We start from the raw sequence: 24,747 nt of genomic DNA, 5'->3' as shown, positions 1-24,747 counted from the left end.
CCTGCTTGCTATATTTGTCACAGAGAGGTGATAGTGTGCAGTATTTTTCAGAGCTGCATCTCAAATTACAAGATGATCATGAGAACACTTATTTTATTATGAATTATACTAGCTCTGTCTTCTAGTAATGACTAAAACTGTTGGTACCCTTTATAAATGACAGAAACTTTTAATCTTGAAATGCATTCTTTACCTTCTTGGTGCTATATGATACATGGTCTCTCCCTCATTAAAAACCAGCAAGACAGAGAAACTACTCCAGAGGTCCTGTATCCGTTAATCTTTTTGAATAGCCTTCCACATGAATAAAGATGCAACATACAGTGTACAGTTTAATTAGTTTATTTTTTAAAATCCTGTCAGAAATAGAGCTGTGCATTAATTACAAAATATATTAAACAATCTATCAATACTTCCAAGGGAACAGGAGTACTTTCATTCTGTTCAAATGCAAACCAACACAAATGCTGACCCCAGAATAATCTTTTGCATCCATCATCAATATATTTGATGTGAAAGTGTCTCTAAACAAGAACAGAAAGGCCACCCTGATTTTATTAAATTAGCAAGCTTAATCCCTTGATAGCAAACATGACCAGGCATATCATGAGACCACTTAAAAAACAGGTCTATACATCTCACATTGAGACCAACATTTTTAGTAAAATAATTTTCCCTGCCCTGCAGGGGAAGACATTCAGAGGCAAAAAGAAAACACATTTGCAATATATTATAATTGGGAAATATGTGCCATAGCAGCTTTGCAAATACACATACTAACAGTGGCTGACTTAAAACACATTCAAGACAACAGAAATTTGGAAGATAAATGAAGCTAAGTCACTTTCTAAACCACCTTGAGATCTAGTAATGCTGCAAAGCATCAAGAGTTACAGAACCAAGGAACCCCATGCCTGAAGAAATTACACAGGAAACTGGTTAAATCCCCACATTTCCTCATAATTGTTTCAGAGACAACTCTTGAAACTGCATACTTTTCTGCTTCTATTTAAGTAGTTCTAGCAATTATACCTTAATTGACCATGTGTAAAATGATTTATCAGAAGAAAAGATCAGATTTGGAGGAAGGGGAAAAAAGAAGCTGTTTCTGTGAAAATATACTTTCACATAAAACTAGATCTCTTCATGCTAACCTTAGAAAAGTTCAAATAAAAGACGGTAATCTTGAAGACTTAACTATACATCAAGATTGTAGCAATGTAAACTCGTAAGTTCTTCCATAAGATGATGTTCTAATTTGTGAGAGAAAGCTCTGGAACTGCAGTTAAAATGATGAGTAGCTTGGAAGGTGCAGGAAGAAAGGAAAATAGAACAAGTAGATGAATAAACACTTCATTAACATTTATAATTTTTCATGACAGTAAGATTTAACTGATACTTAGCAAATTAGCTCTGAACGTCTCTCATGTAAAGCTGGCATTACAGTAATTTGGCATCACTCAGTTCTACTTGGTAATATTCAAATACAAAACCAGTAGAATAGCAGCAGTGAATAAAGCATTCATTTTACTGTGGCCAATACAGTATTATACATGCAGTAGCTTTCTATTCCCTATTGGTTTGTGCTTTTGTACAAATATTAACCTGAAACATTTAAAGTCCTGAACCTGCCAAACTGAGCTTCCCCCCAGGGCGTAAGTATACCAGATGTTGCAGATAAGGCCCAAAGCAAAAATTCAGTTCATAATGCAAAGCTTCAAAAGGAAAGAAAGTATTAATGCACTTAGTGGGTCTTAGGTATAAACTATTACAACACAGACTAAGGACATTTTTGTCAGTATCACTAGATACTAACTACAGTTAGTAGAGTTGAGAAAGGAACTGTTGCAGGAAGAAGCTCTCAAATTTTAAGTATTTCTTCTGCCACCCCCCTCCAAAAACCCCAAAAAATCCAAACAAAAAAAAAGAGAGCCAGGAGACTAGTAGTCTTTGAGCATCCTGGAAAAACATAGATAACTAACGTAGTCTGAAAATGACTGGAGAACTAGTATACAATGCCTTCTGTATATAGTGGGTCTGGGGACTGTCACACACATTAAAACCCTCTTGGTTAAGAATGGTTTAACTGCTAGCAATGCTCTAACTGAAGACACTCTGAACCAATTCAGCTAACAGGATGAGGCTATTCAGTATACAAACTACTTAAGAGGTTTAAAAAAAGAAAGTTTGACAGTTTTAAAGCACAGATCTTTTCCTATTTTGAGTAATATGTGCTCACCTGTCATCCAAACACACAGAACACACTAAAGTAGTCAACAACTGACCACAATTACCATTAGCCAGGAAGTTTATGTTTCAGTAGCAACAATACTCCGTTGAACACATTCCCTCTTCAATTAATAAGCTCTACCCATAAAATAAATTTTACTCATCTGGGTATGATGAACAAAGTGGTAGTTGAGTCCTGGAACTTTTAATCTCACACACGCAGGCAGAGCGTGCTTCTAAATGAATATACTGTACTAATATATATCAGGCTAATGAGAGACATCTATTAAGCATACACATTTTCCCCACTGATGATCCCCATGGGATTGCTTTGATGAGGCCAGATAGCTGGAACACTCTCCAGTATCTTTTAAGTTGCAGTGTCTCAAGTCTTTAAGTTGTTTCACTAGCTTGGAGAAATATACCTGTGGCTTACATATGGCTTGGTCCTTTCTTCGGTATCAGACTGTGTACTTAAGTTATGGGGTGAACAAAATGGTTTTTTTTTCCCTCCTTTTAAATACAAGATTCAGAGCTTTACCAGCACCATAAGTTAAAATTTTCAGCACCAGTGAACTTGAACTACTTAGCTTTGACTGGCCCAAACCAACATTTATATGGCATACAAACAATCAGCACAGAAAACAATAATACATGCAACATTAGGAAGCTCATGAATTCTTGACATAGTGAATCTAGTGTTTAGTGAATGAGTAACTACAGAAGCCAGATTTTTTCCTAAGAGCAAACAGGGTTGCAATTTTTCCTCACACTGCCTAATTAATAGGCTTTTCTTCCCCTCCAAAGCGTTGAGGGTGGCCCAGCTCCTGGGCCTTAATGGGACAAGGAGTACTCACAACAGATGGATGTTGAAATGGCCAGCTGTCCACTGAGAATTCATAGGAGACAACACAGGTCATGCATCACTCAGAACACCAGAAGATCACTCGAGCAGATGCAGGTCACAAGTTAAGCTTTGGTAATTCTGCATCACCCTATCCAATTAGCAAATACCTTTGCTCATGTATCCACTCACAACCTGAAAAATGTCCAGCACTAGAAGGAGACCCCACCAGCACAAAGGTATCTCATTCAAATGCCGTATTTTATCTCTCTGGTGATCGTGATTGACATTCTGGGCCTGGAGCACACACTTACAGAAAGAGCTATCAAAATAAAGAGAATTAGGGGAGTGCTTTCAGACCACATTACAAATATTTCTTCAGTGAATTCATCTCAGAATTTGGCCTTCTCCACAACACTACCACGTCTTTCAGAAATATTACTATCAACTCTACATCAACATGCAACTTCCTGAAGCTAACTTTGCAGAAGGGAAGGGTCAAAGTACACCTCAACCCTAGGTGATGTGAGCAAAGCCTTAACCTGACTTCAGATTTAAAGAGAAGCATGGCCAATTCAAAGTTCTAGATAAGTCAATATAGAAAGTGTCTTAACTTTCCCAAGCTCTGTGAAAAACAACCAACCCCCCCCCATCTCTACTAATTTAGCTATTTCCCTGCTACAGTATCTATTCCAAGGCACTGAGATGCAAAGATTTACAGGTCTTTTCTAATACGACTTAAGTTTTACCAAACGGAGATGTACAGGTACTTCAGTAGCATTTTCCTGTAGGCAGTTAAGTTTTGATTAACAACACTTCATTTAGTTAGCTTGCTACAGAAGTAGCTTATTACTTTAATAGAGAACAATACCAAATATCTGAACATATGACCTCATACAGAAAAAAAAAGTATACCAGCAACAACAAAACCCTATTCAGGTGAAGATCAACTATGTTGGCAACTATAATCTTTACAAATGCAGCCTGTATGGATGATGAACCACACTTGTAACCTGTGGTGGAAGTGGTTCCATTCCTCTGGTTAAGACTTAGGGGCTACATAGCTCCATCTGTACTGCGAGGCTGAAATCCTTCTCTGCGGAGACTGTTTAAATCCAAACGAGTTAGCACTTCACAGCGCACCAGAAGGGTATCATCCTTTATGAAGGTTCTTTGTTTCAAGGTTTGCAGGTGCATGAAAGTCACATAACCAAAACCTTTTGGATTGCGGTGAATTGTTGGTCTCTGGAAGGCTAGTAACTCTGGCTTGGCTTCCATTACTTCTTCGTGATTCTGCCTTTCAGGGCCTTCTGACTGATCCAAAATAGAAAGTCGTATAGTGCCTTGGAAAGGCCAAGGCAGATGGCTGTCATACTCTCCTTGCATAGTGTGGACAAACAGAGAGATAAAATTAGCACAACGCTGAGCATTTGGTAATTGGATATGCAAGCGCAAACACAGCTTGTAGCCAGGCTTTCCAGTATAGAAGCCAGGACTGTGCATCACAACAGGTCTCTCTTCTTCCTGGGCTTTCTGAAGTCCACTGAAGTTCTCAATCTTCCAGATATAAATACCATTACATTGCTGCGCCTCCATTTCAGTAATTTTTCCCTCCAAATTTCGAATAGTACGTTTGAGTTCTGCCATGTGAGTGTTCTGTGTCTCCATCTTGGCAATGAGTTCTCTGATTTGGTGATCTTGCCTTACCAGACGACCTTCCAACTGCTGAATAGTTTCTCTGAAGTTTTCAACTTCTGGATTACAATCATATGCGGCATGTGACACGTGTGAGAAGAGAGCAGGCTCAAAGGGTAGGCCATTGATGAAGGGTACAGGATTTGTAGCAGTAACACTGATATTTTGAAAACTCTGAGCCATCATTCTCATGTGAACCTGAGTGAACTCCTGCATATGTCGTGCCAGTTCATTCCTTTGCATCTAGAATTTAAGAGAGGTGGCATTAGGAACGTATCAAACTTTATCTGCAATCACATCTTAAATGTGGCTCTGAAGAAAATCAAACAACTAGTTGCTTCTCTTATATGAATCGAGGACAGGCAATGTGACAAAGTAGCACTTGGGCTCCAAATTTAAGATCACTGTTACAACAACCAAAAGAAGTTCAAACGCCATTGGGCAAACAGTGTTCAACTCAAAATAGCGACATGGTGAAAAAGTGTTAGTGATCAACATACATTAAGTATTTTTTCTGTGTTCTAAATCAGCACTGTATTTTTGTCATCGATTTGCTAAAATGTCCCAAAGTACCCAATACAAAGGTTTTTGAAAACCAACGTGGAAACGATGAAGGGAAAAGATCCATTTTTACAAAGAGGTATTAAACAACTAGAAATAAGAGTACCCAGATTAAGTAATTTTAGAATTTAATCAAATTTAAAGCACTGTCATTTTTTTTCACTGAATTCTATAAGTCATAACTGTACGTGGTCACAACTTTGGAAGAAACACTAGAAGCTATTTTATTCACATGAAAGCTGAGAAAACACTAATTAATAAAAGCAAGTTCATCAAACAAATCATTCACATATTTTTTTAAATTTGAAAAAGACTTTTGAAAAGCAATCTATCAACATGTAGTACTTTAGAATTAAGATATCGCAAAACAAAAATTTCCCCACAATCACTAAGGATGTGGGCTAGTGAATGAGACAAGAATAGGAAAACATGGTAAAAAAACAAACTAATAAACAACAGAAACATGTGCAAGGTCTGCAATTCATGATTCTGATAAAAGACTTACCTTTTCAGGACACCCAAAGGCACTGTAAAAACATGGCACTGGGGCAGTAGGACAATCATTGTCATAATGGTTAGGCATCTAAAACAAACCAAACTTGAAATTAATTTTTCCATCATGAGTATTCTTTTGTAACAGCCTAAAGAGTATGACTGGGTGGATTCTGAATAGGTACCTGAAGTCAGATCAATTTATACCTGTTATAATTTCTGAAACATATATGGAAGTTTTGAACAAAAATGCTAGCTGATGATAAAAATTCTGCATCTTCCTTGTACATACTTTAACAGTTCATTGCCTTTGTTCTTACCTTAGGCATCAGAAAGCATTTAGGTTTTCTTGCCAGAACAAATGCCTTTGGTTTCTAGCCTATCCTCAAGCTAGATCACATTATATTTTCTTCCCTTTTGAAGCACTACTTGCATGTTTTTATTGTGTCTCTCTTCGTTATCTTCTTCCTCAAAAAGCTCAAATTACTTCAATTTTTCTTATGGCCCATGTTTTCCAGCCCCAATTACCCCAACTGCTCTGGATCTTCCCTACCCATCTCCACCTCAAAAGCTGGACAGCTTCAGCTGAGGCATTACGAGCCCCAAATAGAACAAAGGAAAATTCTGGGTTTCACAGGCCTAATACCTGTTTATGTAACCTCAGTATGTTTGCCTTGTTTAAATATCATGATGAAGCAGAACACAAGTTTAATATGGGTCAGTCATTAATTCTAAACCATTACCTAGTTTTATCTCTGTTCCCTATTTTTGCAGTTCATTATTCTACCTAACAGATTTTTGCCTTTGTGGTTACTGAACTCAATCCTGTTTTTCAGAGTGTTTCTCCAATTTGACAAAATTATTCTTTAATTTAAACAAGGTTATTAACATAGCTGCCATCCCATTCAGGCAGGGATAGACTGCAAGTTAAATAATATTTACCATTTTCCTGTCAATCAAGTAAGTCGTTATTGAATAGAAAAAATAATAATGGCTATTACAATAGTAATGGACAAGCAGAATTCCAGCCAGCATCTACAGTTTGATATTGAGTTGTTTATAGCTACTTTCCAACAGTGGCTTTACAATTACAAATACTCTCCCTCTCTGCCCAAATCAAAGCCTTGTCTTCTAATGTCAGCCACAACACTGGCAGCTGCTTGGTATTCTTTAACCTTTGTTCAGTATCAAAAACATGCAGTGTGTACCCTGCCAAGAAGCAGTATATCTAAACAATGTGATTTGCAGCCAAAAATCCTACAAAGGTTTATCAGATTGGGACTGCCAGCTGGAGCAGCATTAGAAGTTATTATACCTGCACTTGTTGCAACATTTTCAAAAAGAGGCAGGTAGAGATTTATTATCTAGTAGACAAATCATTTCTTCAAGTTTAATTTCAGATTAAAGAAGCAATGCAAATACAAAACATCTGACCTGGATTAAAGATGGTGAAAGGTAGTCTCTTACCTGCTCTCTGATGAGCACTGTGTTACAGTATTCACAAAATACATTGGCAAGTGGGCAGGTTTGGTCATGAAGCTTAGTTATCAAACAGAAAAAGAGAAGAAAGAATCAATGAAGTTACACAATTTAGAACAGTGCCCTGATAAGATCTTCAATTTCATTTACATTTCAAGCTTTGCATTTAGCTGTATGCAACTACGAAACAAAGAGAATCCCCTTACCATGAATAGTATGTTTTCTATAATTATTGTTTTTTCCTGGACTCATACAAGAAATTCATAAAGTTGTAGATTATTTCCTAAAGCTCTTAGGCTCCAAAGGAGTCTGAATTTATCCACAATTTTCTGAAATTCATGTTAATTGCAGTGGAACTATACCAAAAGTTTGGGGTTTTTTTGTATTGTTGGACTATACAAGTTATTTTTGTTTGACAATTCACAGTACGATACCATAAAATTAATAGCTCTTGAGATAAAACACATCCGCATACAGATAAAGAAATAGAAGCTCAAAAAGGAAAGGACTATCCTCCGTATCACACAAGTAAAAAATGCAGAGACAGGAAAAGAATTCAGAAATTATTTTGGTCTTGTGTTCTTGTGTGTTAGCACATATCCCCAAAAGATGCATCTCCTCACACATCCTTTCTGCCAGGCTTAAAACCTGTAAATGTAAAAACTGCTTTGTGCATTACTTTGGCAGCAGATAATGGTCTCTCTGATGGTAAGGCAAAAAATCGGTTGTGCTTATGCAAGTCTCTTCACACCACAGGATTCCCAAGAAGTTTGTATTTAAGCACAATCTTCTCCTCAGCTTTCACCTTGTGGTGGGTTGACCTTGCCTGGATGCCATGTGCCCACCGAGCTGCTCTATTCGCTCCCCTCTTCAGCAGAAAGGGGGGGGGAGAAGGGAGAAAATAAAATGAAAAAACCCCCAACTTGTGGGTCAAGATAAAGCCAATTTAATGAAGCAACAGCAAAGGTCGCATGCATGGAAGCAAAGGAAAAGAAAGGATGTTATTCTCTCCTTCCCCATCAGCAGGCAATGTTCAGCCACTTCCTGGGAAGCAGGGCTTCAGGATGTGTAGACATAGCTCCAGAAGACAAATGTTGTCAATAACAAATGCCCCGCACCTTCCACCTCCTTTCTCTTAGCTTTTATATCTGAGCAGACATCACATGGTATGGAATATCCCTTGGGTCACTTTGGGTCAGCTGTCCTGGCTCTGTCCCCTCCCAAGATCCTGACCACCCCAAGCCTGCTGGTGAGGTGGTGGGGGGAATGTTGGAGAGTCAGCCTTGGTGCTCGGCAGTGCCCAAAACACTGGTGTGTTATCACCGCCGTTCTAGCTACTGATACAAAACACAGCTCTATCGGGACTCAACACACATCTGTTCTAGACTAACACAGCTTCTCACCTATGCAGCACTGAGAGCTCTTCTAGACCAAAAGCTCTGGGTTTTTTTGTTTGTTTTGGGGTTTTGCTTTAAAAACTGATATTCCATTTACAAGTAAACCCATGCAAATGGATGTTGAAACACAGACTCTTGCTAAGTACCTCTTTATCTTCAAATGCCATAGATGTGGCGCAGTTTGGACAACAGACTTGACGCCTCAGACACTCCTGTGTCATGTGCTCTTTCAGATGGTTCTTCTGGAAGGCTCCTTGGCACTGTGGGCACTCCACAGTAGAAAAATCACACTGCGACTGGTGGTCCTGAACAAGGACAAGAGACGGATTTGATACTACAAACTGGTACTATCATCTCACCTGTTTTCAAGATAAAGCACAGTACAAGACGAACAAACTACAATCTTACCTTCATGCAAGCAAATCCACATACACTTATGCTGGCTTTACTATCAGCCTCTTATTGTCCTGTTACTAAGATCAGGACTTCTTGTATTCAGAGCTTTAAGAATGCTCTCAAGTAAAAAAAAAAATAAAATAATTGGCTTTATGCTTATCCTTTTAACTTTGTATATTATTTCCCAAAACAATTATTTCAACTAGTAGACCTAGCTGCTTTGAGGGAGTATTAAACTGACTTCAGGGAACATGTGTGAAATACAGACACAGCTGATCAAAAGACAAAAATAATCGATCCTAAAGAGAAAGCTGCATTAGTACAATTTTCATGCACTACGATGTTCATTTGAGAATCACCTAATTTCAATTAAAGACACATAAAAAAAACCCCAAGTACATGTAGCTATGGTCTTGAATGAACAACACATTGAATCAGCATAAACAGGTATCAGGTACGACCATCTATGTTAAGTTATTCTGAATTTTCACTTGTCCATGAAAACAAGTTTCCATATTTTGAAAAGTATTTCTCACCTCTAAATGCCTCAGCTCCATCTTCATACTGCAGCCCTTGTTGGGACACTTAACCGTCAATGAAAGGATTTCCCGTTTAGCAAAGTTGTCAGGAAAAAGTTGATTTTCAAGGAGAATTTCATTGTCGACTGGACATTTGTGACCTGCATCTCTACAACACAGAAAAGAAAGGACAAAAAGTTTCCAAGTTTCCTTTGCCCTTCATTTAAAATATTTTTACACTAGCAAGACAGTAGTGGCCAAATTATAACACATTAAAGAAGTCTTTGAAAATAATGGCACTTATCAGAAAGTATGAAATGTACAAAGAACTTGGCAATAGACAAGTTTCACTAGAGGTGGCGTGACTGGGATCCCAGCACTTTTCTAACTCAGTAGCTTTTATTTGGACAAATGCCATGATAGATACTCTGGAAATAAACTTGAGGAGGATGTAAAGAAACTAAGAACTTATGGTTCCATTTCTATACGTACTTCACATAGCTCAAACATCAAAGAATATTTCACATACTACTTTAAAACAATCCTTTAAAGATTCTTGGACCTTCTTTCTTTCTCACTTCATCAACAGCCAAGATGATCACAGCTGAGAGAAAAAGCAAAAGTGTCTTTTTTGTTTTTCCAGTTGGATTTAATAATTTTGGCATTACTTTTCATATAGCTCATTTTGCTGTTTTTGTTGTACAACCACTTGATCAGTTGGTCATCCTTCAATTTATTTATTTGTACAACAAAGGGTGAAAAAAACCTCCAGACACAAAAGTAATTAATACCTATGAAAATTACACTGGATTTGTACCCGGTGTTGTATCTGAAGCCATTTGAACAGCAAACTGACTGAAAGTCAGTGCTAAATGGTAACAATTTGGACTCTAATGGTGGAACATCGTGCATGCAACTTGCACAAGAGAACCAACAGCTTCTTCCACTTCATCAGGTTCTGTCTACCTGCATTTAAACACAAGAATCATTATAAATGGAGTAAAAAAACAAGGATCGCCTCCACCAAATTTTCCTTTAAAAATTATACAGTATCAGCTCATTTCTGAAAGCAGTAGGTCAACCCATCTCTTCACAATTAACACAGTTAAAGAGGCATGAGGGATCAAAGCTTCCGAGCTGAAGTGCTAATGGAAACAGCAGTAAAATGGAAAAATCCATGGGGCGGAAAAATGTCAGAGAGCACTTGTGGTGCAAAGATCAAAGGCCAGATCATTGTCACTGCTTGCAAGCATGAATGGAAGGAGAACCTAGTGGGCTGTGGAGACCAGGAGGGAATTTGTTCTTTGTTGGAAAAGGAAATAATTGCTCAGCAACTCCTTCATCAGCAACACTGTCAGAGGAAGCGGGGGTAAAGTTGAGACTTCAAAAAAAGACAGTGAACTTCCTTTCACAGGTCTTGCTTGCAAGAGCTAGCTCGCCACAAGTCTGATAGTCATACTCCTAAAACAAGTGGAAAAAAAGAAAATACCTAGCGTGCTGTTTTGTTTCATAGCTCCCTAAGCCATGATCAGCGTGTTGATCTTTGTCACAACCCAGAAACATTCCCTCATTTTGCAGGCAACCTACAGGAAATCAGTTTTCACAGGTATAACTTGGTTACAAATACCCTGTTTAGTGAAGTATAGTTCAGTAGGCCTTCTGGTAAAACAGCAGCCTTATTTCTACACAGAAAAGCTAATTGTATAATAGCAGCCAACAACAGATTAAATAATGATTACCAGATCCCTAGTTTAAATAACTAGCAGACACAGGGTAAAATAAGAATGAATGACAATCTTCCAATGAGTATATTAAGGAAAGAGCAATAATTTACTCTTTCCTTATTTTTTTTTCTTTTGTAAAAAAAAAAAAAATTACTCTTTCCTTAAAAAAAGAAAAGAGTAGTATATTAAACAGAGTTCAAACATCATTTACAAGTATTGGGATTGCGTTTAAAAGGCTGCTTAAATCCATCCACAAAAATGTTGCTATACATTCCCAGCATTGAGCTTATGCACCTCTGTTCTAATTTACACTACAGTGGAGGCTTTCCTATGCTGGAATTATTTATCATATTGAGCTGTGCCACCCACAACAGTGCCTGTGAAAAAATAATCTTCTGCTACAAAGTACAACACATATTCCTATAATTTCCCTTGAAATTAAAATCTAGGTCTGAAAAGTAAAACCAGAATAATTTCTTTCAAGAAAAAGCCTGCTCCATGATTTTAGCAACTCAATAGTTTAGCCTAGAAACTGAAACAGTCAGCATACACTTTTAACTGCAGCCATGCTGGCTGTTTGATGAACTGCTAGCACTCAAAGCCTTCCTTGCTGCTTCTTTTCAGCTCATAATTCTGCTTTTCTGATAAACAGAGGTTCTGATAGTTGGCAAGCTCTACTACAAGCCCTAAGTCAGCTTTGACCCAAGATACAGGAGAAGAAAGACTAGAGTGAAATTTAATTAGCTACTGTATCTGAAATTAGTTCTTTTAAAATATCTAATCAAGTACTTTGCAGACAGTAACATGTGTAAACTATTGTATGTAGTTACTTAGATACATAAGCTTCTTCAGTGCCATGACTCATACATAGCACTTCAGACAGATTTAAAAATATGCCAAGCCTTCCTGGGAGGCAAATAATTACCGTGATCAAATCCATCTGGTCTAATCATGTCCTTCACATTGTAAGATCTAAGACTCCAGCTCTTTAAAAGGTTTTTAAAAAAAAATCTTTCTAGTTGTAGCTGCAACTTCTTCAACATGGACAATTACAATTGTTTAAGTCACAAGAAGCAATTACTCAAAACTCACTTGTCCATCTTTTATCATTTAAAATCCTTAATATCTGTGTTCACTTGAGCTAGACAGTGGGGAAATGAGGAACAGACAGCAGCAATTTTTTCCTGATCAAATAAAGGCTGTGACAATCACTTAATAAAAAAACCCCAGTACTTAGAGAATGTAAAAATCACTTTCCATTTTCATTTTAGCTCTGTAGAAGCTTCTTAATGACATCAATCAATATTGTACTGTAGACACTACATACTCCAAATCAATATTGTACTGTAGACACTACATACTCCAAACCAATAGCTTGATCCATGGATCCCAACTAGGCATGCATTTCAGCCCTTCAGGGATTCAGAGGGGTCTGGCACTGCAGTTGTGTGCTCTGCTTTGACAAACAATCACTCAAATTGCACTCCAGAGATGGATTTCAGTGGAGAATGAGGGAAAACATTTACTAGCACTGAAAAATCTCAAATATCAGTGTGATGATCTATAGTCTCCAAGATGGAAAGATGCTTTCTACCTGTGTTTAGTGTTCACTGAAACAGTCAACGCTATCTACAGAAATGAAGCAAAATAGGGAAAGGGTGTAAAGAAGCAAAAACGGTTTGCAGACCTAAAACTTTGAGCAGAACAAGTACTCCGTTAATTTAAAAAGGAAGAGAAACTATTTCCCACGTCTGGGGTTTAAGAAGGAAGTTTCTCTACCTGGTATGAGATGTTGCTTTCTGAGCACGGGTTCACTGCGGTTCCTCACTCAGTCCTGTGGTAAATTCTAACCAATGACTGTAACTGTGCAGCTCATCAGCAGAAGCAAAAGGATTAGAAAACAAGCTATTACAGATCTGAAAGAGACACTAATTTTTGGTAATTTTAAGTTTAGTAATTTTCCCCTCAGTTTTCAGCATAGGAATTCTGTTGTCTTTGAAATGATTGGTGAGTAGGTATTTCTAAAGCTCAGTATACTTAAGTACTGACTAATTTACCTTCAGGTTTTATAGACATCACACTCCAGGAAGAAGGTTTAAAGATACACTGAAGTTAAAGACTACTACAGAAACTGCTGCTGCCAACAAACAGAGCAGGCTCAGAGACAGCAAGTAAGGAATAACGGCCTTTATTAGTACAAACGTCTAATTTAAAGCTTACAAGCATGCATGAAATTATGTTTGTTAACCTCTTGAAAGAATTTAGGTTGGAATGTGCAAAGTGAAGGCCAGAAAGTAAAGCCAACTGATGTGTTTAAGAAACTGGATTAGAGTCAGAGCTGACAGATTCAGGTTTGGGGTTTTTGCCTTCTTCCATGCAGCCAGCTGGCACAAATACCATTGAGTGATGCCATTGGGTAAGGCCTGACATACTTTTCTTGTGGAAGCAGGAACATAATGAATGAGGCAAGGGAGCAGAGTGATCTCATGGTAGGCTTAGCGGAGAACAGAGTATGTCAGCTTCCCCTGCAGAATCCACAGGCAAGTCACTTTTCATGGGTGAACACTGGTGCATATTCTGCATGGACAATGAATCTGCATCCTTTTCTCAGAAATACTGATGAAATTAGTATTAACAAGAACTGTGCTGTAAACACAATAAATTTCTTCACTTGCTGGAAAGGAAAACAGACTGCTCTTTTGCTATCTTATGTAAGGAATGCAAAATCAAGTTTGTCTTCTCAACTCCAACATTTCCCTCCTTGATCTAAAGGGATGCCATGAAAAAATACAGTAGCATCAGATACAACAGTGACAGAAGCTACAGAGAAGCCCACAAACCCCACAAAATACTGTGTTCAGAGAACATCACTGCTGGCATACTATTCATGTAGTGAGCTACAAATAGTGAACCATGGAGAAAAAGAAATGGAATAGAACTATGAATAAATGGTATGGAAAACCAATCAAGAAAACACTGTACACTTTGCATGCTAAAAATAAATGCCTGGGAAAACCAATATTGTATGGTAACACTGAGGACAGTTTGATGATCTTTACAAATATTTAGATTCCTACCAAAGTACTGTGACATTTGAGCTAAACTAGCAACTGCTAAGAAAAAAATATCTGGCTTATACTGAGAAGGAAAACCCCTACATCATAATATCTAGCCTTCTATCAATGTGTTCCAATACTCACGGACACATGTGGGGCACTGATGACTGTATTCCAGATTTCAGGGAAGTACACTTTATCAGTGTACTTTCTGCCCTTCCTTGCTCTTTCAGTCATTCATTTTCATGAGCCCTGCCTGTTCTTGCCATCATATCTCATTCCCACTCCCCCATATGCCACCTAGTTTTCGCTCTCAACGCTTTGTTTGAGACTATTTCCTCATTACATTTTCTCTTCCAGCTAAACAAGGAAGCTGCTGATCTCAAGCAAAGAACTGAAAGCATGAATTGCCCTATATGCACCAAGAAACCATGTTGTCTGTAGTTGCCTGTAGTTATTAAAAGAAACAATCATAGTGAAAAGACAGGTTTTATAATCCTGGGCTGAAAAAAGGAATTTATTTGGAGGATTTGGCTACTTTTAAAAAATTATTATTTAATGTTTACTGAATCAAGTATTTAATTCATAACCTGGGTAAATTTGTATAAATGGCAAAATGTCTAAAGCTCATGCAAACTCCAAACTCATGATGTTTTGGCCATGCATGTTCATTATTAGAAAGCATCTTTAATGAATTATACATTCTGAGAGTTCTATTAGCACTCACTGGTAATGCATCTCAAGCAGTTCTATTCAGTTTACATTGCCCTTAAAATGCTCTGCTTTGCTAAGTGAATTTCTTCTTAAAAGCAACTTCCATAAATTTTTGTTTACCTTATTGATTTGACAATGCAGCCTTTGCAGAAACGGTGTCCACATGGTGTCTGCACTGCTTCCCGAAGAGCCATCAAACAGATTGGACATTCGTATTTACTTTCCAAGGGTGGATCAAACTCCACATCATAACCTTGTGTTTCCTCTGTGAAAGAGCTTGGAGGGTTTCCAGTTCCACTGCTGACGCTTACGCTGTCATCTTTTGCTCCAACGCTGCAGGCACTGGCCATGGCTGCACAGCAGCCGCTTTCCACGTCTCGGGGTCCACAACTGTTACTACTATATAGCAAGCTCATAGTAGCTAACAAGTGCTACACAGAAATGCTCTGCAAGATGACAAAAAGTTGTGTTAATTTAAAATATTCCAAGACCTTCCTTTTCAGGCAAGAACAAATGTTATTTCCAATCAGAAACACTGGAACAGTGGTGCAGATTTGATTCTATTTAAAATCACCGATTTTGTGTTGTCCCAGTTTCTGTTATCTATCTTTTTCACTTATCTTGTGGTATATAGGAAAGAGTACTGCATCCTGTCAGCCTAGTTCAAAACACACACACCTCTCTTTCTGAAATCTCTTTCATCTGCCTACCTAATTTCTGTAAAAAGAGGAATATTCCTTGTCCTTGCTATGTTTACTGAAAATGCCTTTTTACCCCTTCAGAATTTTTTACTTCTAAAGCATCATAATATAATTTGCATAAACACCACTGTACAAAACCAAGTTTACTGGATGGCAATAGCTCAGTTTCATATATTCCTTGCAGTGAATAAATGTTATTAACATTTTCTGTATACAGCAATTCACAATATAGTTTTCAGATCAGTTTAGGTGCATATCCACAAATAAAATGCAAGTCCAAGTACCCAACCAATCAGATGCTGTGCTGCAAGTGAAATTCAAATATACAGCACCACTGATAACATTTTTAAACTGCCAACAGGACTTTAAATTGAGTAAGAAGCTATACATGAGATAAGGCTAATAGTTCCACAGCTCAAAAGCTATCTACAAACTATTAGTACTGAAACGGAGCTCTTGCTCTCCTTTCCCTCTTCCAGTCTAGCTGCAGGGAGGACAAGGGACATAGAAGATAAGAAAGAACAGAAGATAAAAGTCACAGCTCCCTGAAGAGCAGTGAATAGCAAAGCCTGCTTCTAAAATACTGCTCACAAAGAAGGCTGAACTTACAGGTATGAAATAAAAAAAATGCTGGTACCCCCAAACGGATTGCCAGTGCTTCTACACTGAATGAGGGAACTTTAGGAAAGGTCTAAATAACAAATATAAATTCTAGAAGTCCAAGAAATTTTTCTCTCCCTTGATTTTTTAATGGTTACAAATGTTTTCTTAGAATCCTATTGTGGTTAGTTTTCTATAAATGACATTTCTTTGAAACACAAGAGATTATCACCAGGTGCAAGGCAATATGAGTACACTGAGGGTTACAGAGCCAGGCATGCAAAAGCCCACTAAGCCCAGATTTTACATTTTGCCCAGCAGTATAGGCCAAAGGTCTCTTGCAATGTTCACCTACTGCATTCAGTGTAACACCTTATACCATCACATAATTTAAAGCATATTAGGGATGGAAATCTAAGGATTAATCCAGAGCTCAACTGTAAGGATTGTTGATCTGCATCACTATTGCAGACTCTGGGGGCAGCAAAGGATGCAAAATGAACGGGGTTACCTTGACCACAAGCTCACAAAACTTTTCCCTGCCTTGATCAGAATTTGAACATCACAAGTCATTTTAAGAAAATGTGCATGGTTAGGAAGAGGACATACAGGTAGTTTTATTTGGGTACTTACTACATGACACCTTAACATCGCATCAACAGAAATACTAACCACACAAAGCCTCAACTGGCATTTACTGGACATATATTTTGAACACAAGCAACATTACAGAAGCACACTTTACATGATAAACAATGCTGACACTGTATGAGCTTTTTTTGCAGTTATCCGAAACAACAACAAAAAAATACAACCTACCAAACAAAACCAAACTGGCAAAGTTATCACATTTATGTCACAGTTAGAATCAAACCAGAGCTTTTATTCTGTGGTGTAAATATTTGACTTTCCATTTTGCTGAGGTACGCAGAGGTATGAGAAGTATCTGAAGAGTAGCATTTCTAACATTTCCAAAATACCATTAAGGTACAGAGTCTCAAAGCACAGTTTGACAGTTTAGATTTGTACTGAACTGGTCAGCAATGCTCACTTTATGCAGAGGTAACTCTATAGCAGAGCTGCCTGGAATTGGATCTAAGGAGTCATGTTTACTTCTATTCTTGTTCTCTGCCCCCATATATTATCCCTATACGTTATCTACCACAACAGGCTTTATACAATCACAGAATGATTTAGGTTGGAAAAGACTTTTGAGATCATCAAGTCCAACTGTTAACTGAGGACTGCCAATTCCATCCCTAAACCATGTCGCTAAGCACTGCACTTACACTTTTTTTAAACACCTCCAGGGATGGTGATACCACCACCTCCCTGGGCAGCCTGTTCCAATGCTTGAAAATATAATCAAGGCTCCTAAACACAACAGAAATACAAACTAAAACCCAAGTAAATTCTAAGCGGTTGGCTCAGGCACAGTTCAACAATTATCAATTTAATCCCACAGAACTGAGCAGCTCCCCTAATGACTTAGAATGGAAGCAGAAGAATCAATGCTTAGAAAGATGCTTTGTGACAGATTTTTTAAAATGCCATTGGTAGGTCTTCTTTTCTCTGGAGTTTTAAAAAAAACCAATAACTTGTTTCCATTATTAAACTAACATTACTTTTATTTAACAGCTGCTGCAGAAGGTCATTAGTCCACAGGCCATATTTCACAAAAACCCACAAGAACTTAAGTTGGGCCAATGGAGTGGGAATGTTAGTATGCAGGATATTAGGATCCACAGTCATCCTAGGACTGAAAAATTCATATTATTCCAAGCCACAAGGGTATATTTAGTGAGACTAAGAAAGGAAAGAGGAACATATATCCCTTTAGCAATGTCACAAAGGAATTCAGGAAGTCGCAACCAGGAAAATACAATGGCTTTACCCAAATTAAGCTTCACATTAATTGCAAAGACGTGTGCAACTCTTGCTGTTCCTAGGAAAAAACCCATACTATTTGAAATACTGTTCTTATAAGGAAGAAACCAGGATCTAACTCACTATGATCTCAATGGCTTAACACTGTAGATTTAAGTGCTGTGCCAGTGGAGTTCTCTTTGCCCATTTAAATTGTTTCTATAGACATAGTAGGTATGTACATTCAGTTTACAGAAACAAAAATCCGGTACCACAGTCATTTTAATGAATGAGTCACTGCAACCAGTCAACATCCCAGTCTCAGACAAAAATCCCCTTATTCAGTGATATACTTCACTCCCACATGGAGCTTTTTGTCTGCATATGACCAAGGCGTTCATAAAAAAAGAAGTGCAAGTATCATTGCACTTCCCCCTTTTTAAATAGAGAATTCAGGCACAAAGAGGCAACCGAAGGTGATTAAGAGCCAGACTTTTAATGCTGCTCATGTTTTATGTAAGATAGGACTCCTCCTCCTCCTCTTATCCATTTCTTCTTACCTGTGAGGAAAATATTCCTCCTTCTATATATATTTATAGATGTGAGGCAAGGCACGATTTTTCAAATCTACATCCACATTGCTGTTACTCGGACCATTAACTGAGGCCTGATTACTCCACTATAGTTTAAAACAATTCCTCTACAAGTTGTAACTACTGTAGTAGAAATTCGTTCTGCTTCCTGTGGCACTGATTTTACCAAGAGTAGGAACGCAGATTCAATCTTCTTGAACAGAGTGGTGCTAGAGAACCAATTAGAGAAGATTATACTTTGAATGTGGATGAAGGTGTTTCTCACGATGAAGGTGGAGCAGATAATTTGTAAGCCTACCGTAGCAGTTTTGCACGTTCCTCCCCTGGGGAATTCAAATAATTTTCAGGCTGAAGAGGATGGATTTTAAACCCCAAACCAGTAAATATCCCAAAATTCATATAAAAATTGCTATGCTTTCTTTTTGATTAAGGAATAGATTACCAGTGAAGTAAAACCTAAAAAACATCCCCCCCAAACCACACCAGGTTTTCTTCCTATTGATAAAGGTTGTTTTTCTTTCTCTGTGCTGAACAAAACTGAGTTAAATACAACAGCAGGCAAATACCAATCTATAATACCTTGTCTACACCCCAGCTCTGTTTTCTGATGTTGACAGTTTAACACATTGAACACCTTGGTAGCCTGCTCTATGATCTTTTTTATTTGGGTAACATCCAGCCTTCCAACTGAGGAACAACTGAAACTGAATTGGATCATTACATGGTAATTCTTGGGTTTTGCTAGTGTGAAGCTTCTTAGGCAGAGAAAGCCTTAAAACTATGTTTGGTAATGCACCTGAAATGCCCTTTCCTAGAGGTAGGAAGTCCTATTGGACTTGCTGGCTAGATGGATAATGGGTTTTACCTTGCACACATGAGGTTTTCAAAGTCCTTGGGACAGCAAAGGTTGATTTCTCTCTCCAAGGCAATGGCTGTATTGTTTGACAACAGAAAAGAAGGTGCTTTCCAGGCCAAATGGCAATAGACTGAATTTGTTTGATCATTACTTGTGCTGCAGAAATCTGGAATGCCCTAAGGATCAAAACTCCATGCCCCAGAAAAGACACAGTTAAGACTATAGGGAGTCCCAATACCACTCTTCCAACGTCACGGTTAAACCATAATGAAACCTTTCTTCATTAAGTAACCTGTGCTACGTTGCTATTTACACTGTTGCATTACAAAGTGATTAGGTTGATCTGAGATAGCACAGTCAGACCAGAAGAGCGAACTCCCGCAAGAATAATGTATGTTATGATCAACAAAAACAATTTCAAAACACAATTAAAACCCACCCATATTTTAAATTAACACACACAACAAACCTCTGATTTGTTAAGGCCCATAGTATAATGGAGTTTAGGCAGGACTTTTACAAATCTTCATGCTCCAAAGAGCCACACATAGGATTAATTCAGAAACTGCTCTAAATCAAAGAATATTACTGATACCAGAAGGTATCTTAAAATTGCCTGGGAAATTGCACTATAATTAGAGTAATAGGAAGGAAATAAAAGCAGGTATTGTATCCTATTTATACTGAAATATAAAATGATACCTTTGAGCATTTGGCAAAGGTGAAGGAACACTGTCAACAGAGTGTTATCAGTTACCATGAAACAGAAAATTTGGAATACTAGTCAGGAAGTACTGAATACAGTTGACTTCAACAATTATTGCCATTTCCTAGAAAATTCACACTGAGAAGCCACAGAAATAAGGACATCAATACAGAAGACTATTTCAAATCCCTTTTCTTACTTGAAGTTCACAAACGTAATCTCCTTGCAGCCTGGCCAGCACACAATCAGTAATGGAAATGCCTTCAACACCTCACGGACAGAAAAACTGGCCAAACTTTTCTGTTTTCTTCTGCCTTGCCAAGAACAGTTTTGTACATTTAGCTTTCTGGGTCATGAGACTGACAGACCAGCAGAGTGACTTTGGATAATTTGTTTATGAAGCAATACTTGCAACACTTATTCCCTGGCATATTAATCATTGGTCTACTGACAACTGATAAGCACTGTGTGTATGCATTATTAAGTCTGTAGCCATCATTACTGTGGCTTCATCCAGGCAGAACATATAAAATGATGCAAGTTCCCTTTAATTAATACCTATAAAACACTTTCATATCACAGTTATCAAACAGCTAGACAAGCCAAAGGAATAAAGATTTGGGCAGAACTGGTAACTACAAAACCCAGACTCTGGTTTCCTGTAAAAGGCTGCAAGCATGTTGCAAACCCTTTGTTGAGATACTAACTTTTTTTTTTCCCCTAATAGCAGTAACTGTTAAGGCTTCCAAGTCTTCTGGATAACCACCATACTTATCATTTTAACATGTGAACCTAAAGACTTAAAAGAATTTTTGTTTGAGGCAAATACAATCAAACAACAACATTAAAAGCTCATTAGACACTCTAAAGAGCTCCTGCTGCTGGAGCAGACACACCTTTGGGGGTTTCTGAAGCTTTTCAGGTGATTTCTCTTTGCTTGGAGAGAATGCTGTCAGGCTTTAATCATGTATGTATTTTTATGATTAAGTGTTATGCAGGATATGTAGGAGTCGCATACTCCCAGTTATGTTCATATTTTATCCCAGTTAAGTGTGTCAAAACAAATTTAATTTTAGTGAGCAGTGGAAGTGCACTATACTGTATTTAACACCAAAACATTCCATGGGTTTTTCCATAATCAAAAAACCAACTCAAACCAAAATCCCCTTCTAAGCCTTCCTTCAATTTATTAACTCCCAGGGACATTTCACTGAGAATTGTTCAGATTAACAAATACAAGGAAAGTATTGTTACTAAGAAGAATAATACGCATTGTGCCTTTCTACACCCCTCAATGGATCTGCAGAGAATTTAAGATGCTACTACCTTAACGAGGACAAAGTAAACATCAAGACAGAAAGTACTTCAAAAAGAGGCAGGGAGAAGCATGGCTATGAACAAACGTCATTTCTGCAAGTCACAGTCTCCAGGCTAGATTTAATTACCATCTACCTCAACAAGCATTAAGCTTATATCTGGCATTAATAAAACAATTTGAAATCCTGAGAAAAGAAACAGTAAATTCAGTGTACATTCTGAAACAACTACAACATTTCTCCTTTTCACTTTACTTTACCTTACCTTTACTTTTATTGTCTTTTTGACATGCTTTATATCCAGAATCTTTTATCATTAGTTTTGACAGTCTGGATCTGAAACTTGTTTGTAACTGCTTAGCTAATTTGTGCTACTGAGATACAAAAGTTACTCTTCTTGACATATTAAGCTCATGAAAGTTCAACAAAAGAAAAAACATGTTCACCTCAGATGTTTTTTCAGTCTGAAGTTCTGTCAGCGTATCTAGCATTGCATTGTCTTTTAAAATACAGTAGCACATTTTTAAAATAGAAAGCAGTAACTGAAATAATAAAATAAAAATAAAATAATAAACCTAAAAAGCCATTTATCTCTTGACAGCTACTCATTCAGTGGAGCCTGACTGAGCTCCACAAATCTTTAGCTCCTAGGAAAAGATGAAGGTAATGTGGAACGTGCCGAAGAATTATGCCCAGAGTGACATCTGCCATGAAAATGATCCAAGTGCTTTTATCAGCATACTTCTGTGACTTTTCTTCATTCTGATACTAGCGGGACTAGTTTCATGGCCCCTTCATACCACAGAAAGACAAAACGGCTTGCTCGCCAGTGTTCACACAGTTGGTGAACACAGGGTAAAACACACTGGAGATGTTAAACAGGCTGTTAATGCAGCTACTAACTTTGCCTCCCTCTGTTCCTTTTTCTCTCCCTCACCCAAAGCTTCAAATAAATAGTTTCCTAGCCATTCTGTCAATGGTATTTAAGACACAACAAAATCCACATAGCTCATGGGTAGCTCTGCAGCATGCAGAACTTGTCATGATGCAAACACGGATAAATACTTCCAGCTAGCTTTAACTACTGGGTGTAAGATACACCACGACATTTCCCTCCCACCTACAGCTGAGATTTCCGTTTAAGTATGATAAGACTGACTGTGACCTAACTAAAACGGATGAATGGATAGAAAGTACTATTGCAATCATTGCTTGCTGCTCACATTAATAAAACTACCATAAATATAAAGTACTGCCAGCCTCTACTAGCAAACAGAGCTATCTCTTTTTGATAGCATAACCTCTCTTGCAGGTTATGCTTACAGACCTTTAACATGCTTCCGAAGAACGCACCGAGTATCTCACTTTCACATTTGGAAAAACAGAGCCCCCCAGCGAGGTGATGCCATCGAGGCTGCACAGGAACCGACCGGCCGGGCTGCGGCTCGGAAGCCACCGGCCGCGGGTCCTCCTGCGGCTGCCGGCCGGCACCCCCGGGCAGTTAACGGGCAAGCCAGAGCCACCCCAGCCAGGCTTCCCCTCGCACCCGCGGCAAACCAGCCCGACCCAGCGCCCCTGCCGCTGACAGGCACGGCGGGGCTTAGCCAGGCTCGCCGCGCAGACCGCGGCACAGTTTCATTTTTGAGGCAGCACAGGCCGGCGTGCCTCGGCCCCCGCAACCGTCCTCCCCTAGCGAAGGCCCTCCTCACCGGCAGGCACCCGGGCCGATACAGGCGTGGGCCCTGCTGCGCGCCGCGGTCCACCTGGGCCGGACGGGTGGGCGGCTCCGCCGGGCAGCAAGGGCCGCGCTCCGCTCCCGAGCTCCGCAGCTCCGGCCCGGGAGGGAAAACGCTCCGCGCCGAGCACCGCGACAGGCCACGGGCCGGCCCCTCTTTTCCCAGAGTCCGCCGCAGGGCGCAGGCAGGCCCCGCCGCAGCCCTCGCCCGGCCGCCCCCCGCGGCCGGCCCGCCCGTACTCACCGCCGCCCCGCCGGCCGCTCCCCGCCGGGCGCCACTTCCGCCTTGTCCCGAGAGGCACCGGGGAGGCGGCCGCCCCGACCAAGCGGGGCGCTCCGAGGCGCCACGTCTGCTGACGCGCCCCCTGCCGCCGCGGAGGGGGAACGGCGGCGGGGCAGGGGCGGGGCGGCCTCACCAGGGCCGAGCGGCCCCGTCGGCCGGGAGCCGGCCCCCGCCCCCGTGTACGCCGCGGCGGGGAGGTTCGCCAGAGCCGCGGAAATCCGCGGGAAGCGGCCGCCCTCTTCGTAACATATAAACAAAACCGTCGCCAGCGTGTGTGTCCGCAGGGAATTTTGCTGCCGCGCCAGTCTGCGCGCCGTGCTGCAGATGCTGGGCTAAATTCGCTCTCAGCTCCGCTGTGAGTGCGGTTAAAAACGAGGCACTGGAAGCTGCGGCGGGGGGGCTGGGGTTCGCAAAACAGCCATTTCTCGGCGTAAACCACATACTTCATACAAATAACGCTCTGTCTAGGCCTCCCCTGAGCCAGAGGCACTGGTGCGGGAAGGGAAGGGGCGCTGCCACCCCCGGGGAGCGCTGGGGCCGGCCTTTCCCGCTGGCCTGCGACAACGGGCGGTTTGTAGGGACGCGAAAGACCGGGACAGTCGAACCCGAAGGCAGCTTCGTTTCCTTCCAAACGCACCAGGGGAATTTGGTTGTTTGCATCAGTGAGTTCTCTTGGCGAGAATCTCCGACAAACGCATATTTAAAGCCAACGAAGCCTGCTCCCAAGCGCTCGGGGGTGGTGGTGTAAGCGCGGCGTTGCGGGGCCGCCGCTTCCCGGCGCCTTCCAGCGCCCCCGGCCCGCGCCGCTCCTGCCCAGCGCCGAGCCCTCCCGCACCGCTCCCGGCGCTCCGTTTGTCCAAAACGCACTTAGAGGTTTTGATAGGAGCTCCCGGGAAGCTAAGAGTTAGAGGAGAGTGATAGCCGGGTCTTCAGGTAAGGGGCTCCAGTGTACCACAATAAAGGAATAATTGTATTAAAAACAAATA

General features: G+C 39.9%; 1 protein-coding gene across 2 annotated transcripts; it reads right to left on the bottom strand.

Annotated features, from left to right (window-relative positions):
- Positions 1-326: 326 nt before the first annotated feature.
- On the bottom strand, positions 327-23,836 carry TRAF6 (TNF receptor associated factor 6). 2 transcript variants are annotated; one of them, XM_040600657.1, is made up of 7 exons: positions 23,723-23,836; positions 15,226-15,551; positions 9,630-9,780; positions 8,844-9,002; positions 7,289-7,360; positions 5,835-5,912; positions 327-5,011 (listed from the first exon to the last, which is right to left on the bottom strand). In XM_040600657.1, exons 2-7 carry the CDS (start codon positions 15,519-15,521, stop codon positions 4,130-4,132), a joined length of 1,638 nt encoding a protein of 545 aa, XP_040456591.1. In that variant the 5' UTR covers positions 15,522-15,551; positions 23,723-23,836; the 3' UTR covers positions 327-4,129. The 2 variants fall into 2 exon arrangements, with proteins under 2 accessions (XP_040456591.1, XP_040456592.1); XM_040600658.1 differs by lacking the exon at positions 23,723-23,836 and adding an exon at positions 23,453-23,654.
- Between the last annotated feature and the right edge of the window lie 911 nt (positions 23,837-24,747).

Source organism: Falco naumanni, chromosome 7, assembly GCF_017639655.2.
Source record: "Falco naumanni isolate bFalNau1 chromosome 7, bFalNau1.pat, whole genome shotgun sequence".
Classification (NCBI taxonomy): Eukaryota; Metazoa; Chordata; class Aves; order Falconiformes; family Falconidae; genus Falco; species Falco naumanni.
The sequence above is the reverse complement of the archived record's forward strand: the minus strand, read 5'-3'. Positions and strand labels throughout refer to the sequence as shown.

Bases quoted from the DNA above. Each gene is read 5' to 3' on its own strand.
- TRAF6 (XM_040600657.1), bottom strand. From the start codon at position 15,521: ATGAGCTTGCTATATAGTAGTAACAGTTGTGGACCCCGAGACGTGGAA. The intron at 7,361-8,843 runs GTACTTAGCAAG...TTGATAACTAAG, and splicing joins TGGCATTTGAAGATAAAGAG to CTTCATGACCAAACCTGCCC. The intron at 5,012-5,834 runs GTAAGTCTTTTA...CTTAAATTCTAG, and splicing joins CCTTTGGGTGTCCTGAAAAG to ATGCAAAGGAATGAACTGGC.